The sequence below is a fragment of the Lytechinus variegatus genome, chromosome 1 (assembly GCF_018143015.1).
Source record: "Lytechinus variegatus isolate NC3 chromosome 1, Lvar_3.0, whole genome shotgun sequence".
NCBI classification, from domain to species: Eukaryota; Metazoa; Echinodermata; class Echinoidea; order Temnopleuroida; family Toxopneustidae; genus Lytechinus; species Lytechinus variegatus.
Window position 1 is genome coordinate 42865322 of NC_054740.1, and position 19121 is coordinate 42884442.

Below are 19121 nucleotides of genomic sequence, written 5' to 3' on the forward strand. Positions count from 1 at the left end.
GAGAGTCGGTTTTCTTAAGACCTAGAATTCTTAGAATTCTAACCATTATGTCGTCAAAAGTACATGAATACCAGGGGCGGATCCACGATTTTCTAAAAGGGCAGGGGAGGGACATTTTCAAAATTAGATAAGCAAAAAAGAACAAACAAAAAAAAGTCTTCATTTTCAAAATAAGAGGGGCCACACTTAGTTAAAAACGGCATATTTACATATTTTGGGGGTATTATGGCTCTCAAGGGGGGAGGGGCACGGGACCCCCTGGATCCTCCATGCACGAATGAATACTATGCAATTATCGTTATTATCGCATTTATATGATTTTAATCATACTCTTTTCCAGATGACTTTTAACTTTTTATATATTTTTCCAATTGCAAATACTTTTCAGGCGGCATGGGGCGGCGGCAAAGACTCAACGAGCGGATATTTTCTGGCTGGTAGACAGATGTCATGGTGGCTCGTAAGTAAAAAAAAATATTAACAAAAATAATCGTGACATATTATTACGCGACAATTGCACCAAAGAAACCGGCCAGATATCGACTGATTGTATGTCATTGGAGATAACGTTAGCGATTTGGTCGATCTGGGGGGCGTTTCATGAAAGGACTTGTCGGACATTTTTATCCGACAAGTACCAGTTTATCCGACAGCTACCATAGGAACAGTGCCTCTCAGCCAATCAGAGTCAAGGAAAGATGTCAGATTTGAAAACTTGTCGGATGAAAATATTGCTGAAACGCTTCCCTGGAGTCAGGTTTAGTTAGTGTGAATGTTCACGCTTTAGATAAAGGTTCTTTAAGCTCAAGACAAAAAAAATGGAAAGGGACAAAGTAGGCCTAATTATACCAAAATGACAGCATTATTAGCGCGTATATACTCAACATATTAATGTCAGAGGTCTTTGCTAGGGGAGCAATCGGTTACTCGACTCCGCCCCTCTTAGGACCGGGCATGCGAAGAGATGAGACAATTATGACGTTGGGATTTTCCCGCGTATCGGACAAGAAATAATTTTTCGTAACATTCATTTTCATAATCTGATAGCATTAAATCACATGACTACAACGAAGATACAATCAATATCAATGTTTAATTTGATAAAAAAGATTGAACTTTATTTCAATTGAAAAATAATGAAATTTTATTCAAATGCAGGTTGGACTATCGCTTTACGTGACCAACATCGGAAGTTCGACCTTCATCGGGGTCGCGGGAACTGCTTCCGTTTCAGGTTATGCCGTCATATCTTATGAATACTATGTAAGTATTTTGAGGTCTCACCTATGGTTTAAATAGGTTCCTATTTGGCTTAATATCATTTGTACCTAATTATAATAAATACAAAAGGCGAGCAGTGCTCAAGAAGTCTTGGGATGTACAAAGACACGTGCTCTAATACGGCCTGAGTAGTCTATTGTTGCCGAAATGAATTGTAACTTCGGAGTGGTAATAAGGATTGAGTAGAATGGGTCCCAGAAACAGTGGCGTAGACAGGTCCTTAGACCTGGGGGGGGGATGATCCCTAGCTGGGTCATACTTTATATATATATATATATATATATATATATATATATATATATATATATATATATATATATATATATATATATATATATATATATAATTGATATATAAATATAAAGAATGAAGGAGATAATGTACTCGATAAAAACAAAATATCATGGGCCAAAGCAGACGAGTTAAAGATAACAAAATAACACGATCTGCCTCATGGATTATCTCGTGTGTCTTTTAATCACTTTGCTTTCAGCAATAAACAGGGCATCCAGTAATAAACAAACTTCCTTGCACATTTTTCATGGCAGTAATCTTTTGTTTGATTAATGACAATGAGTAAAGATGATCATAAGAGAAATGTCATTTGTCGGATGTCTAGTTATCATCTTGGTCATGACAGTCCTGCTAAACATGATCTAGAATAACTAGTATTCCTTATTTTACTAGTATAGTAGTATACTCTTTTAAAAGTAGCGATATTGTTAATGATCAAACGAATGAATCAACAACTAAAGGAATAAACAAATAAACAGCCAAATAACTAAAAAAATATCAATTACAATTATAGTAATAGGGGTAAAATAAAAAAAAGCTCAACATTATATTTCTTATCCACGTGCAGATATGCGGACACTAAAATGATAAGCACACTCCAAAATTACCATGATTACAAAGGCTTGATTGAATTAAGTATGGAAATGAAATAAACCTCACCGGGTTGTCGGAAGTAAACTGTATAGATAATTTTTATCGCGTAAATGCGCGAGATGATTATGTTTTTTGTCAAAGGTCCGACAATGAACACGCTGAGGGTCGAGTTAGGCTTGTTCTGTGATCTTAGACCATAAATTAATCTTATCCATGGATTGATTCAATCTGCCTTCGTGAATTAAGGCATGTCTATATATTGGATGATTCTTTGAAAAGCGCAAAGTACTCTGAAAAAATTAGTGAAATAGTTCACTCTTTAAGGAGTGAATATATGAAAGAGTGAATATTGAGTGAAAAAACCTCGGATATCACTGAGGCCATCCAAAATTTGCACTTTCATTCCAAAATCATTCATTTACTAATTCGCTCCTTAGAGACTGAAAATTTTCACCTTTCCTTTGCAAAGTAGGGGTTGAGGACATGGCCAGCAGCGAAAAGGCTCAATGTATGTGTATAGGTAATTTCTTATTAATTCGTTTGAACAGTGTTAATGTGTTATGAAAGCAATTGCTCTGAAAGTGAGTGATTAAGCGACACTTTCTTAAATCTGTAATGAAATATTTTGAACTTAATTCGTCGGCCTTATGCCAAAAGGGCCTTAACCCGATTTTAGGGGTTCTGAATATTTTATAATAAATTTAACACATTTCATGTAAAACTTAATAACTTAACACGTTTATCGAAATTGGCTTCAAAAGCAAAAAAACGACCACAAACTTTTGATTATTAGAGGCCAAAACCTTTATAAACGCCATTATCTCGGAATGGCCAAAAGCAGTTAAGGCCCTTTTGGCCGACGTTATCTCCTTTGCAAATACATAATTATTATAAGGAAATGTACTTGGTGAAACTCTGAATAACGATCCTTAAATGTATATGACGACGCAAGACAGTTGTTATTACTTAAAACTTGCAAGTTGTAAATGCATATAAGATGATTGACTCTGAATAAAAGTCCAATTTTGATCATGTTTGTCATTGCTGTACGTTATGATTATTACTGCTATTATTATTGATTGATTTTAACTAGCATTCATTGCTTTATTACTGTATAGTTTTGCTTCTTCCCCCACAGAAACCTGGGGGGGATGATTGTACACACCATCCCCCACCTAAAATTCTGGGGGATGCATCCCCCCATACCCCCCGCTATCTACGCCCCTGCCCAGAAAGCATCCCTGTGTCATGTTCGGGATATTCCTTGAGTAAAATATTCTCAATGATTCTGCGTTTATAAAGAAACAAATAATGCGCATTAAGGACAAAGGGTCTTAAAGCAATAATACTCCTCGTCATGATTATGGGATGGAATATGAAATACATTTCATTAAAAAACAGCTCCGACAAAGTGTGAATCTTGGGCTTGATCTATCAATTGTGTTTCTATTTTTACAGGCTCTGATGGCGCTGTTGTTTCTCGGGTTCATATTCGCACCAGTCTATTTTGCAGCTGATGTGAGTTATTATTCACCATGGTTTCGAAGTGAGAACAAAAAAAAAACATTTATGCGATATAGCATCGTATCCTGCAAGATAGGATCTAAAATTTAGGGCCCGGTTGTAGGGACTCGTTTGTCCCCACCCCCTTCAGTGACAGTAATTACCCCGAAACATCAAAATGCTGACAAAAATAGCGCTAATAGCAATACGTATATAACTCAGTAGAGAAGCGGTTATGTACTGTCACACCAATGAGACCTACTTCAGACCGATCAAAGCTATTACGTTATTTGAATGTCATATCATTGATCTGTTTGGAGTCGGTTTCGTTTGGTATGACTGTACCATTATGGAGTTCAAAGCTAGATACCTGTAGTTAAATAATACGCTTTTAAAGATCAAAGTTGTATAATACCTCAGTCATGTTTTCTCTACGTCCGCCGGGGCGTGCCGTACGGCGAGTCGAAAACAGCCGTTTTATCTTCTTTTATTCAAACCACCCATATGTAGCTGATACAAAAGTGCTAAAACGCCTGTTTTCGACTCGCTGTACGGTGGACGTAAGAGAAATGTGACTGAGGACTATAACTGTCAAAATTATCATCGTAGTAGCTCTAAATCCGATTCATTTAACATAAATTCACCTCTGTGAATTCATGAAATTTAAGCTTTAAATATAATGATCCCTGTGAAGATCACTAACACGTAGAAGAGTCCGACAGGGCAATAATTTATTATTTGCTTTTAAACCCGACAACTGGCTGGAAGGCCATCCTTGCCTTGTCAATTAAAACATACATTTTCTACCAGCATGTCTTGGCACTTTTTTGTTTATTTTTCAATACAAATTCTTAAAAAAATCATTTTGTCGGATTTATTTTCAAATTCATTAAAAAAATACTCTCTCTTGTATAGATTTCAACGGTGCCAGAGTATCTTCAGCTTCGCTTCGGCGGGTATCGTCTGCAGACCTTCATTTCCGTGGTCAACCTGACTGTTGCCATAGTTATCATGCTTTCCGTAAGTTGGTAGAATTACGATACATACCGATAATATATATATTTTTTCTCAAATTTACGTTTATCAAAATTCTGTAATTAGTTTTTTTTAATTAATCTTTTTTGTAATTAATCGATTATGTTTTCAGTTTTTATGTGCGGAATTGCTGAGCAAGCTTGCGGCTGAAGGCATGTTTTCTTTAATGACTTAAGATAAAAAGAATATAAACACATATCTTGATTTCCGTAGCTTGGTTGTATTATGATAGCTACAATATCGATATAATTTTGGTTTTTCATCATGCTTTCCGAATTTGGTACTAAAATGATGATTAAAATATCGATACAATATTTTTTCGGTTTTTCATAGTGATTACATTTTTTATTTTTTCTATTTATCTATTATTTTCACCTAGGCAAGAAAAATTACAGCCAAAATGATTGTCATTATGTAATGCATTCGTAAGGTTCTTATAAAGCCGCCGTCTATGCCACTGTCTCTTTTTTCTCTTAATCCTTCCTCTCATTACTTTCTTCCGAGTCGAAAATGCATAACGATAATAAATTCAATGAACTGACCACTTACGTTACGACGCCTGTATCCATGGTAACACGATGCGATCAATCCCATTTTTGTCATTTTCATATCTAAAATCATAGTGAATAGTCACTTTAAAGCACTCACACTTCTCATAGTGATGTAAAGTTTGTTCATAGGCCTATAACGTAATAGGCCCTAAACGATGTCGATTGTGAAATATGTATATATATATGATGTATCCAACTTACCTTTACGACGCCTGTCTCCATGCTAACACTATGCGAACTTCAATTTTTGTCCCGTGATATTCAAAGGGCGAGATGTACGCCGGCTCCATCGTCATTCAGCAAGCCCTGGGATGGAACATTTACACATCCGTCATCGTTCTCCTCTTCCTCACCGCCATTTACACCGTGGCCGGCGGCCTCAAGGCGGTCATCTTCACCGACGCCCTCCAGGCCGTCGTCGTGCTCATCGGCGCCTTCGTCCTCATGGGCCTAGGTGAGAGGTGGAGAATAAGCAGGTGACGAATGAGAGCATTTAGTGCAGCAGGGGCGTCGATCCATTTTTCAGATGGGGGGGGGGGGGCAGAAATCATCAATTTTCCAAAGGCAAAACGGCAAAGGCAATATATTCATATGTATATATATGAAGCGTCAAATTGACCCACCGCACCACACAAATAGCCAATAACGTCAGTCTGCCTGAAGATCGCCTAAAGTCCGAGCGTGAAACCGCCGGTAGCAGACGTTTAAAGGTATGTATATATATATATATATATATATATATATATATATATATATATCTATATACAGTGCGTATCAAAAAAAAGTTTACACTTAGAATAAATCCTGTAAAATTATATATTTGTAATATTCTGAAGATTTTTCCACATTTCAACATTGGTACAGATCCATTTAAGCAAATGACGATATAACTGTCGAAAAATATTTCCGCTTGAGTGAGCACCACTCACTTTTGAAAAGTTAGTGAAAAATGATTTGCGCAGAACTTTGAAATAGTTATACGAATAAAGGTAGACCTTAATCATGAAGAAAAAGTGGAATTTAGCTCGCAACATTGATTTGAAGATATATTTTACCTTCTTTAAACTTGTTTCCTTGCCCAAAACACTTCGAAGAGTGGATTGCGCCCCACCCCACTTCCCCACACACTGAGGCCATCGTGACGATATTTGAGCTGTGATTTACATGAAATGGCTTAGGCTCGATTTCCATTTTCTTAATCATTGCCAAGCTTCGGAAAAGTGTGGAGATACAACTATCAACTGAAAAATGAAATGTAAACCTACTTTAAATGATAAAACTTTAGTGAAAGATGCTGGAGATGTCTGATATAAACTTTTGTTCAGATTCAGTTATGTCTTCAGATCCAGCTGGGACAAAAAGGGTAAAGTTTGTGCTTACTAAGTGTTGAAATTTCAATTTGGGTGGCAAAATTATTACTAAATGCTTGAGTGTATCCGTTTTATTTCAATTGACTAAAAGAGCAAAGGAATAGTGTGAGAAATGTTGTGCAGGATAAGTTTGATTTCGCCCTTTCCCCTTGACACTGCCTGAAAACAAGCATTTCTGCGCAAACAGATTTCTGCGAGCTTTACAAAACTGGACAGTGCTCACTCAAGTGTAACATTCTGTCCAAACTTTTTATTTCATTGGATAGATGAGACCCAAACCCAAGATCATATGTGAAAAAATTACCCACATGCTGTATATTTTTTAATTCCCAGGGCTTTTTCAAAGTGTAAACTTTTTTTTGATACGCACTGTATATATGTATATATATATATATATATACTGTAAAAATGAAGTGCTAATTCAGCTCTTATAGTGTAGTGACTGCACTACGAGTGCTGATATTCTAGTTTGAATTTTAACTAGAAAATCAGCACTCGTAGTGCAGTCACTATACAAGCACTGTAGCACTTCATTTTTTTTACAGTGTATATATATATATATATGACTCATGAGATAGAGACACATATCTCAGCAACAAATTGATGCGAGCGCGAAGCGCAAGCTGAAATTTTTTGATATACTGACCTGATACCAGAAAAAAGGTTCCTGTTTAGGACTGTAGTAACTCATGTGAATACATATCTCACTACACAGATAATGCGACTGCCAAGACCGAGCTGAGACCTGGAAGACCTATTGTAAGCATTTTTGGTACCAATGATTAAGATGGGTATCTAAAAACCAAACAATGGATGCGAGCGCGAAGCGCGAGCTGAAAATTTTAATATTTCGATCTGAAAATATTGAGTTTTTAATAAAGAACAAGATAAATAAAATAAGATCCAACAAAAGATTATTGCAAATCGAAGCGGGAGTTCTTTCGGGGTTTAAACCTGAAAACGGGTCATTCTGTTCATCTATCTAATCATGAAAAAAATAAGGATTTTGCTATAGAAATGATGCGAGCGCGAAGCGCGAGCTGAAAATATTTATATATTCCAATCTGAAAAAGGGGACATTTTAAGCACGATTTGTGTATCTCAGTCTCACTTGCTGATTTCTGTGTAACATTACAATCTTATTTTATTTTTTGCTCATGCGGAATTACGGGGGGGGGGGGGGCAAAACGATATGTTTGCCCCCTCCCAATATTTTCACTGGTGGGGCGATCGCCCCCTGCCCCCCCCCCAGGATCGACGCCTCTGAATTTTAGTGAGAGTGTAAACTGAGGTTTCACGGTACACCTTGTATTCTCTCATGGGAATACGTTGGTCCTGAAATGGATCAAACACCTATAGGCCTCATAATTAGGGAGTTTTACGCGCGGCGCTCGACCGTTTCTGGAACATAAAAAATGTATTTTGAACTACCATAATGAGGTCTTTGTCGAAAATTGGTGAAAAATCGACAGTTTCTGATGGACTCTCGACAAACGACATTTTTGCACGTTTTAGTCAGCTCCGAGACGTAAGACGATCTGCTGCTCCGACTCATCCATTTCAATCAGTTTAACGATCAAGAGATTGCTTTTCATGCATTTATCTATTCCATTTAGTTAATCATTCATGCTTTTGAATAAAATAATCCATAATTTAAATAATTACTTCATTTATTCATTTATCTATTCATCTATCAATTGATTAAATGATATATAGATCTAAACAATATAATTCATTTATTTGATTATCGACCCATTACTTATCAATTATTAAATTAGTTAAAGGATAGTCAATTCATTTATTATTTATGTCTTGATTGATTATTCATTATTCACTAATTCATTGATATATCCATTTATTCATTTTTACCGTACGTAGCAATTGCTGAAATTGGTGGAATCGGGAACCTTCGCCTCCTGTACATGACCGCCATCCCGAACACGACGCAGCTTTACGCCAATACCTCATGCGGGATACCCACCGAGGAAACATGGCATATCTTCCGCGATGCCAAGACGGCCGACCTACCCTGGCCCGGAGTGGTCTTCGGCGTGTTCATCCTCGGTCTCTACTTCTGGTGTACGAACCAGGTATGTACTTCCAGTTGAGAGTTTCGTGAATGGATTTATGATGTTCCAACGACAAAGTATGCTCTATCTGACGATTATCATAGGAACTGCGCTTCTCAGCCAATCAAAATCAAGGGGGAAATAGTTAGATCTGACAACCTGTCGTTAGATGAAAATGTTAATGAACCGCCATCACGGGCAGATCACGGGGGCCCTTTCATAAAGAATGACATCTCCATCTAAATTATCGTAACTACCATGGTGACGGGGGCACGGGGCTCAACAGCCAAATACAATTAAGTTTTTCATGGCAGTTTCAATAATGGCGAAGTCACCTTAGTTGTAATGAAACTGGGTCCCTGGTGTCACGGTTTGCTGGGCTGAAGGTGACGAAAGTATTCAAAGAAAATGCACAGGAACCAGTCAACATGAAGGAATTAACATGACTTGAGTTTGCTCGGTCACATCGACAAAATCGACTCGAGAGCGATCAAAGTTATTACGGAGTTGCCGTGGCCGTGTGGTCTAAGGCGCCTGGCTATACATAGAAAATTCGGGGTTCGATCCCCGGCCGCGGCACCTATGCCCGTGAGCAAAGCATTTAATGTACAATGCTCTTTTATCCTGCTTTCAAATAAATGGAAATGCTATGTGCATTATTGGTAACTTGGTGTGCACTTGTTTTTTTATTATTATTCCCAATGACATACCATCAGCCAGGTTCGAGTCGAGTTCGTTGGTGTGCCTATTTGATTAAGATCATGCTGCCGGGCTATTGTGTTGTCCTGTTCCCTTTTGTTCATTTTTAAAGACGCAGTGAGAGCCGGGAACTGGATTACACATGGGCCAGTGTTGGCCATTTTTCGCAAGTACGGGGGGCACGTGCCCCACACCCTTTCAGGGGGCGCAGAAAGGGCAAATTTAATGATGTAAAGAAATATAATTCTTTAAAGAATGGGAAATAAAATTACCTTGAATTTTAAATCTGACGAACAAGCCAAGAAGACAGTAGAGAAAAGGTAATAGGGCAGGGTCTCGGCACGGTTTGGGTTGATGTTGAAAAAGAACCACATTTTTCGCGCTGTTCGTAAATGGATATTGTTTATTGATTGTATTGTATTTTTGTCTACAGGCGTATCCCGCCACAAGCCTCAGCTTTTAGGGTATACGCCTTCTTCCTTAAACCCAATATGTACATATTTATATTTTTCTATAACAAATTGATTTATGTATGAATTTATGTTAACGAAAAATGTAATGACATGGAAGAAAATAAATGTTTTATTTGAATTGAATTAAATTGGTACACGGTGTGATTTTAAAAGCTTGTCTTCTGCGCGCCTCAACGGCTATAGGCTGGGATACTCCTAAGGGAGTGGAGGAAGTACATGTACATACATAAATTGTATGTGGGTATGACTGATTCAATCCGATGACCGGGATGATGATAAATCTGTAAGCAATTAGATAGTACAATGTGTACGTTGATCGTACGGGCATCGTAATATATAACCACATTATCATTATATTTTCTGTTTTCATTTGAATATAGGTTATTGTCCAGCGAACCCTTGCAGCCAAGAACGTAACACACAGTAAAGCGGCGTGTATCATGACGGGCTATTTCAAGATCCTACCCATGTTTCTAATGATCTGGCCTGGTATGATCAGCAGAACATTGTTCGCAGGTAAATCAAAACAAATCCAAGCAAATTCAAATAAATCTTCGAGTGTGTCATTTTTAACATGATGAAAGTTCATTTCTTATCCTGCATGCAGTCAGAGGGTAACTGAAAAATATAATGTAAAATTCGTAAGTGGAAGTTTGTTGAATTATGTAATATTGATTGTTTTCATCAAGCATCTGCAATCAAGGTATTTACAAGAACATAATTATCGAAATAAGCCATTTTACAGACTCAATCATGTCATAGCACAAGCTCTTGTAAAAAGAAAAATTGGATTCCCATAGAAGAAAGAAAATTCATGAAGTTGAGAAATAATATCTCATACACAAAAATACCGATTAGTTATACTTTCATAAACGGAGCATAACCTCTCCTTTCATCTAATTCATTTAATCGTCTTATGATATAAATATACTTCATTATTTCCAATGCTGAATAGGATAAAACAGGCCTACATAACTAAAAAAACAATCATTACAACTTTCGTCGCTGCCGATCGACAAATTAATTGACGCAGATTGCACTATTTCTTGTTCAGTGTTGGTTCTTACTGCTTTATTAAAAAAATACCATAAATTTCTCTGAATTATTTGTGCAGCTTAAATCGTAAAGATGATTTTAAAATCGTTATTTCTTTTGTTTTATAGATGAAGTTGCCTGTGTGGACCCCAATGTCTGCGAGCGAGTTTGTGATAACAGGGCCGGGTGCTCAGACATCGCCTACCCGAAGTTAGTTGTAGAATTAATGCCTACAGGTGAGCCTCATGGTTTGAATTACATGGCTAAATTGAAAACACATGCTCAAAGTGAAAATAAAAGGATATTTTTTTCTGCATTAAACACATAAATGATATGTAAAAAATAAAATATCGAATGAAATAAAAGGAGAAAATGAACTAACGGAAATGAAAAAAATAAAACGAAAAGGAAGAAAGGGAAAAGAAAGGAAAGATAAAAAGTGACGGAAGAGAATAAAATAATGTCTTGTAATTTGAATTATATGACAAGTAATACAAATAGACACGAAATAAAATTTCTGTCCCATCCACAGATGTACAGACAGACGGCAAAATAAAGTAGGGACAAAAAGAACCAAACAAATAGATTGAAACGCCTAAAGAGAAGCTAAAATAGAAAATAAAAGAAGACAAAAAATAAAGGAAATAATATATATGGAAAAGAGAAAGTAAAGAAAAAGAAAGAAAATGAAAGAAAGAATGAATGAAAAAAAAGAAAGAAAGAAAGAAAAAAGGAAAAAACAATAAATCTTCATGATTTTGAATAAAATTTTTAATTCTTTCGTCAAGTGTATCAAGCAGTTATATGATAGCCTTCCAAACGATTATTTAATCTGCACGAATAACAATTATTCGCCTTTGGATAATTTATACATTTTATTCTCATTCTTAGGTTTGAAAGGTCTAATGTTGGCGGCCATGTTGGCAGCTATGATAAGTTCGTTGACCTCAATTTTCAACGCGTCCAGCTCGATGTTCGTGATCGATATCTGGTATAAGATCAGACCAGCATCGACCGAACTGGAGCTCGTTATCGTCGGAAAGTAAGTCAACAATGGATTACAGTTATATAAATCAGTAGCGGATCCGGGATTTTGAAACAGAGAAGACACAAATTGCAGTTTTAGAAATAGACGGGGCGCAAATACCATTTTGTCACAGATTTAGCTATATCAAAAAGTACAGTGTGTTCATATGGCGATTCTCGAACGATGGGGGGGTGGGCGCACATCCTGCGCCCCCGCCTGGATCCGCTACACTGAATAAAATATAAATTCAATCTTTGAACAATTAAAATGATCAATGATAAATTGCAGATAGGTCTATTTTTCACGTTATCATATCATACATGGTCCAATCATACTTCATCAACAACCACCCTTCTTCTAACCATTTGGTCTAAAATTACCATTTCGCCCATTATCCACGATATCTAATTTCCAGTTAGGCCATACCAATTTCGTCCCACAATTGCCTCATACTGATTTGATATCGGCAAGCTGACTCATAAATTAGACGAAATATTTCCCCAATCAGTCAAATGATTAAAAGGAGTATCCTCTATTTTTAAACGATACCTAATTTTCCTTATTACTTTCTCTCATCACATCTCCCATTTGTTTTATGTTTCATTTTCTGAGAACCCCCCCCCCCCCGGAATAGGCGGTCGTTCCTCCATCCCATGGCGTTACCCTATTTCCTTCCTTAGTTCAGACACCACTGGTCCCTGCTTGTTTAACTCTTCCATTTTTGTCAGATTAGACGGTATTTTATTTGAAGGGTTAACATTAATAGTTATATGGTTTAATTGATTCAATTGTTTAATAATTTAATTATTAAACGGTTTAACCGTTTGATTGTATGGTAGTGAAATGGTTAAACGATTGAATGGTTTGACAGCTAAATGGTTTCATTGCATCATGTGATATTTATTGGTTTAATGATTCAACAATAGTTGACATTGATATATTGTAAAGATTTAATAGTTTATCATTAGTGATCTAACGGTCTAATGGTTTGATAGCTGAACTGATTAACGGCTTGACAGTTTACATTTAAATGGTTTGACGGTTTGATAATTAAATGGTTTAAAAGTGAGATAGTTTAATTGTTTAATAGTTTAATAATTTGATAGTCAAGTGGTTTAACGACTCAATGTTGTGATAGTTATATGGTCAAATGGTTTGATATTTCAAAGGTTTAACAGTTTAATAGCTTGACAGTTAAATGGTTCAACAATTTTAATTATATTTTGATATGTAAATGGTTAAACAGTTTATCGTTTCAAAGTTTATTGGTTTAAGAGCTTAATAGTTTGATGAATTGATTAATAGTTTAATGTTTTGATAGTTTAATGGTCCATTGTTTGATAGTTAACTGTTTTATGGTAATGTTTTGATAATGAATGGTTAAAGGATTTAATTGTTTGGTATAGTGATATTGCTAAACGGTAATAAATCATCTTTCATCCCCAGACTATGTACGCTTGTGCTGGTAGTTGTAGGGGTGCTCTGGATCCCCGTCATCCAGGCCTACGGTTCGGGTGAACTCTTCGTCTATGTCCAGTCTATCCTTTCATACCTGTCGCCCTCAGTGTTTGCCTGCTTTACAGCTGCAATCCTCTGGAGTAGGGTCAACGAATTTGTAAGATTCCATTTTAAAGTAGAACGACTTGAACCAATTTAATTCACTATGTTTTGACATAACATAGTCATGGAATAGTCTGATACTGATAATAGTAATATAACACTTATGAGACGCCGATCATCTAGTTGCATATTCAACGGATCACTATGTATTCCAGAAACTTTAGTTATGCTGCTTAAAGGACAACTCCACCCCAACAAAAACTTGATTTGAATAAAAAGAGAAAATTCAACAAGCCAAGCATAACACTAATAATTTCATCAAAATCGGATGTAAAATAAGAAAGTTATGACATTTTAAAGTTTCGCTTCATTTCACAAAACAGTTATATGCACATCTCGGTCGGTATGCAAATGAGGGAACTGATGACATCACTCACTCACTATTACTTTTGTATTTTATTATATAAAATATGAAATATTTTGATTTCTCGTCATTGTCATTTGAAATGGAGTTTCATTCCTCCCTGAACACGTGGAATTCCATTATTTTAATACTTTGTGCTTCAGGCAAGGAGGTCCTAATCATCAAATTCGTAAAAATTGAATATTGTACAATTCAAACAATAAAACACAAAAGAAATAGTGAGTGAGTGACATCATCGACTCTCTCATTTGGATGTAACTGACTCGTTCATGTAACTTTTGTTAAAATTAAGCGAAACTTTGAAATGTCATAACTTTCTTATTTTACATCCGATTATGATGAAATTTTCAGCATTGTGCTTGTCTGATTTTTCTCTATTGATTCAAATCAACATTTTTGTGAGGTGGACTTGACCTTTAATGATATGCTTGGATCATCGCGATCATACAGGGAATTAATCATGTCGGGTACATCTAAAAGACATGCACGAATTTCAAGGACTCGCGTTGTCTATTTTTTATTTCCATTAAACAATATACAAGATAACCTATACTTTTTCTTTTCTATGATCCAGTAGGCCTAATTTGTGATACATTTCTTAAATTGACTTTAAATACATAACAAGAAAACCTGCTTGTATGCACTTAGCTATAAGAAATACAATTACTTTTTTATAAAAAAAAATCGAATTCGTCAAGCAACGATTTAAAAAGTCTTATTCACACTGTATGTAACTATTGTTGATGCAGTATTTTGTTGTATGCATTTATGGTTGGTTATTTTCTAATCTTGTCTCTTGAGTCCCCTCATGAATTTCATTTCTTTGATATGATATAAACATTTCTTTTTTTGTTCAACACAGGGTGCTTTCTGGGGCATGTTCGTTGGGTTTTTAGTTGGCCTGACGCGGTCTATTCTCGACTTCGTGTTTGGAGTGCCCTCTTGCGGCCAACCAGACGACAGGCCAAACATCGTCAAGAATTTCCACTATCTTCATTTCGCTGCTTTCCTCTACGCCTTCTCCTTCATACTCATCTGCATATTCAGTCTCTTCAAACCAGCTATCCCAGAAAACAAGGTAAACTAGTCAATATTTCGTCCCGCAAACACATTTTTTCTCAAGTGCCCTCTTTGTCTTCTTCCATGACTTCTTAGCTTAAAAAAAACGAAAAATAATTGGAAATAATATGAGATCAGAAAAAAAAGACAAAGCACCATTTATAGAGATTATAGCCAAATTGAGATTTGGGGTACAAAACTTATCATCTAGGAGAGTATAGCAATACTAAACCAACCACGTTGAAGGAGCAAAGCTAATTCGAGGATCACTATAGAAAATAACTTTTTTAAACGTAAATAACTTTCTCATTTCAGTAATCTAATGTGACAGTCTTTCTAAATGATTCTTTCTATCACATCTTTTCATTAAATTGATTCTTCATCATGATTTCATTTTACTTCGAGTTAAAAAAAACATACTCAATTATTCCAAGTTATTGATATAATACAATAATAATAATATTAACGCAGTATTGTATAGCGCAGATCAAATTATAACATAACGTCCCTATGCGCTTCCAAAGGACTTGGATATTGATTATTCTTTTTACAAAATTTCACAATTCAAGTTTGTTATTTGTATTTCATACCACGTATTTCGTATCACATAGGGAGCTCCGTTAAAAAGTACATTTTTGCTATTTTAACTGAGCTTGACTACCCTGCACTGTTCATCGACTTGCTACCAATGATGAGAAAAGGATACATAATGAATTACCTTTTGAGCACCAACTTACGAAATTTCCTAAAATATATTCCTGGATATTTTTGGAGGATAGGTTTATGAAAAAGGTATGAATAAATACAGCCATGATATTTCGAGTTTCGATTTAGTCTGGCTACTTCCACTAAACAACGTGCAAATTTATGAATAATTATATGCATAACTTATTGTTATGCAGGAGAGTGGTTTGTCGACATTTTTCGTCCGACAAAATAATGGCAAAATCTGACAAGGTCCAGGAGAGGACCTTGATTTTGAATGGCTGAAAAACATCGTTCCTATGGTATGCTGTAGAAACTGTCGGATAAAACCGTGAAGATACGTTTTCGGATAAATCATCCGGAAGGTCATTTCATGAAACGCCCCCCCCCCCCATGTGTTAAAAAAAATCAAATCAAATCACAACAAACCTGTGCTCGGTTTTTGCTCTGACATGCCAGATGTTGACTTTTCTTTTCTAGTTAATTCGGCTGACTTGGTGGACAAGGCATTCGAAGCTACCTCGAGCTCCCATGTCGGACGATCTAGAGGAGAAGAAGAAGAAGAACGATCTGTTAAGAGAGGAGAGGGTCAAAGAACAGGCGCTAAGTAAGTTACTCAGGGAATCGGGGAGGGGTGGGGAGGGAGGAGGGGTGGAGTGTATGTGAACTAATGGCGGAAATAACAGGGTGTCTCGCTTGGACCAACGAGATGATGGCGTTGGTGGTGTTGAAGATATAATGATGATGATGATGACGACGACGACGATGATGGGATGATAATGATGATGATGATGATGGTGATGATGATGATGATGGTGGTGGTGATGATGATGATGATGATGTTGGTGGTGGTGGTAATGGTGGTGATGATCATATGGTGGTGGCAAGTGGTACAATTCCAATTGTGATGGGAATGATTTATGACCATTATGATGATGATGATGACAGTAATGATAATGATGATAGTGGTGACGACAATAATATTGTAGTAATGGCGATGAATCTGTTTTAGTGCTGCTGCTGATGATGACGTTAGTGATCGTGATATGGGCACGACATGCACGATGATGGTGATGGTTATCAGGATGACAGTAATGGTGGTGGTGGTGGTGGTGATGATGATGATGATGATGATGATGATGATGATGATGATGATGATGATGATGATGGTAATGATGTTAATAACGGTGATGCTGCTGATGATGTGCAGATACCATGATGATGATGATGATGATGATGATGGCGATGACAGTGATGGTGGTGGTGGTGGTGGTAATAATGACGCTAATCTGGATGAAAACCCGTTAAAGGGCCTACTTTTTTCATCGAGGATGCAACAAGTATAGTCAGGAACTTAGTCTGACATAATATTTGAGGACGATTTGCATCACATTTCCCGTAACGAAACTTGAAAAATCAAACCGTCTTTCCCTCTTCCTTTAACTCAGAGGCCGAAAGTCGAACCGGCTTCAAGTGGAAAGCATGGAACCTCCTTTGCGGCATCAGCGGCTCACCAACAGACATCGAAGAGAAGGAGGTGCAAGTGAAGGAGGAGGAGGAGATGCAAAAAGCCACAGCTGAGGAGGACCCAATGTGGCAGAACATCGCAGCAGTCAACGGGATCATACTTGCTGGCGTCTGCGCATTCCTCTTTGGCTATTACGCCTAAAACCCGGAATCCTGTAACATCCCGATCGCAGCTCCCGACGGAACTGAATCACAATGAATATTATGAAAACTATAAGAATACCAAGTTTATAGCCATTGTGATTGTTGTACGATTAAACATACTAGCTTCGATTCGCTTAACAGTTAGCGGAGCAGCTGTTACGCGAACTGCGTTTCAAGGGGGATCATACCAGGTACCCATTCACCTCTCCTGGGTTAAGTGCAGCGCAATATGGGGGATTCGAACCTACGTCCCTCACATTGACAGACGAGAGTCATAACCACGAGACCACGACGTTCCCACATTATAAAGAAAAAAATTCGTTTAAAAAATCTCTTGTGTGAATGATAATACTCGTGGACAAAGTTGGCACAGGCATGGGGAGGTGGGCTCTGGGGCTCTCTATCTTTTACTACTAATAGAAAGCTATGAATTATGCCCTCTCTTCTACTTAAATAAACAATATCATTATGTATGCATTAAAGAAATATGGTATGCATCAACGAATATTCTCTATAAGGAAACAAATAGTAACAACTGATGCGCTACGAATGGGAGTGTTTGCAGTAGAACGTATTCGACAGAGCAAAATATAGGTCTACAGAATGTATTTGATGCTCTATAAAGTCGAGATGTAAATTTGTACAAAGCTTGTATTATAATTTTTGTTGGATCAATTCGTAGTTTGATATATTTTACCGTTATATACCCTAATTTCAAAAGTCAATGCTTACTTGTTTATTCTTCCACATTTTGAATGTCATGAATATAGTGATAATCCATATGGTAATCGGTACTTAAACAACGTAAGAGTGTTAATTTTCCCGCAATATTAGTTTTCATTCAAGAGATACGTAGGCCTGCTGTATTTACAGGAATATAGCGCTTTGTGGCAAGGTGTGGTTCCATGATACCGAAATATTGTATTTTGAATACAAAAAAAAACGAACACAGAAAATAAATATTAAAAGAAATAAAATGTAACGTAGTTTTGAATTTAGAATATTACTGAAAAAGAAGAGGTAAAATTCATAGGCGTATGAGATTCCCTTTGACAAAATATTATAGTCAGCTTTCATGTGACGTACATATAGATTATTTAATATTTTCCCGACACTGAAAATAAACTGATATAATAGGAGAATACCATGATAAATATTATGTAAATATGATAATGTTTGTAATACAAATCTTTCTACATACTCGAGAGTGAAAAGCAACCTAATAGAATTTAACTCTGTACGGAATCTAAAAATAATCATAATAAACAAAAAATCAAACACATAAATATCTAGAAATATAAATTGAAGTAATTTTCAATTTTAATTCTTTACAACACAAAAAAATGTGGGCAGGTCTAACTCTTCAGACTAACATATAATTTCTTTGAATGTGCATGACTTGTGCAAAATAACGGTCGTTTATGATAGAACTGTTTTAAATTTCTCATAAATCGATAAAATATTCATTGTGTAAATATTGTGTTTGTCATATGGGATTTGAAAATTCGAATATTATCGTATAGCTGTATATAATTAAGTTGTGCAAGCAAGATTTAATATTCTAGATGCAAGTATTTTTACCGCTAAAACTGATCTTTAGACATGAAGACTACATGAAATCAAACTGCTCCCGATTATAAGCAACTACATTTAAAATTCCTTTATTAAACATAAACACACATGTAGGCCTAAATCTAGGGGCTCGTATTATGAAGTTTGGGGATAGATCGTAGGGCCAATTTCTACGATTTATTGAATTGATTATTGTGTA

At 36.3% G+C, this 19121-nt stretch overlaps 1 protein-coding gene across 1 annotated transcript in view; it reads left to right on the forward strand.

Moving 5' to 3' along the window:
• Window positions 1-19121, forward strand: part of LOC121414586 (sodium/glucose cotransporter 4-like) — a 34983-nt gene extending 15862 nt beyond the window's left edge. Inside the window, exons 2-14 of the mRNA XM_041607773.1 lie at window positions 389-460; window positions 1159-1263; window positions 3628-3687; window positions 4588-4692; window positions 5526-5712; window positions 8507-8718; window positions 10250-10385; window positions 11033-11140; window positions 11796-11946; window positions 13378-13546; window positions 14778-14993; window positions 16160-16286; window positions 17128-19121. Of these exons, the coding sequence (XP_041463707.1) occupies window positions 389-460; window positions 1159-1263; window positions 3628-3687; window positions 4588-4692; window positions 5526-5712; window positions 8507-8718; window positions 10250-10385; window positions 11033-11140; window positions 11796-11946; window positions 13378-13546; window positions 14778-14993; window positions 16160-16286; window positions 17128-17348 (1869 nt within the window). The 3' untranslated portion in view covers window positions 17349-19121. The remainder of the gene's footprint in view (window positions 1-388; window positions 461-1158; window positions 1264-3627; window positions 3688-4587; window positions 4693-5525; window positions 5713-8506; window positions 8719-10249; window positions 10386-11032; window positions 11141-11795; window positions 11947-13377; window positions 13547-14777; window positions 14994-16159; window positions 16287-17127) is intronic.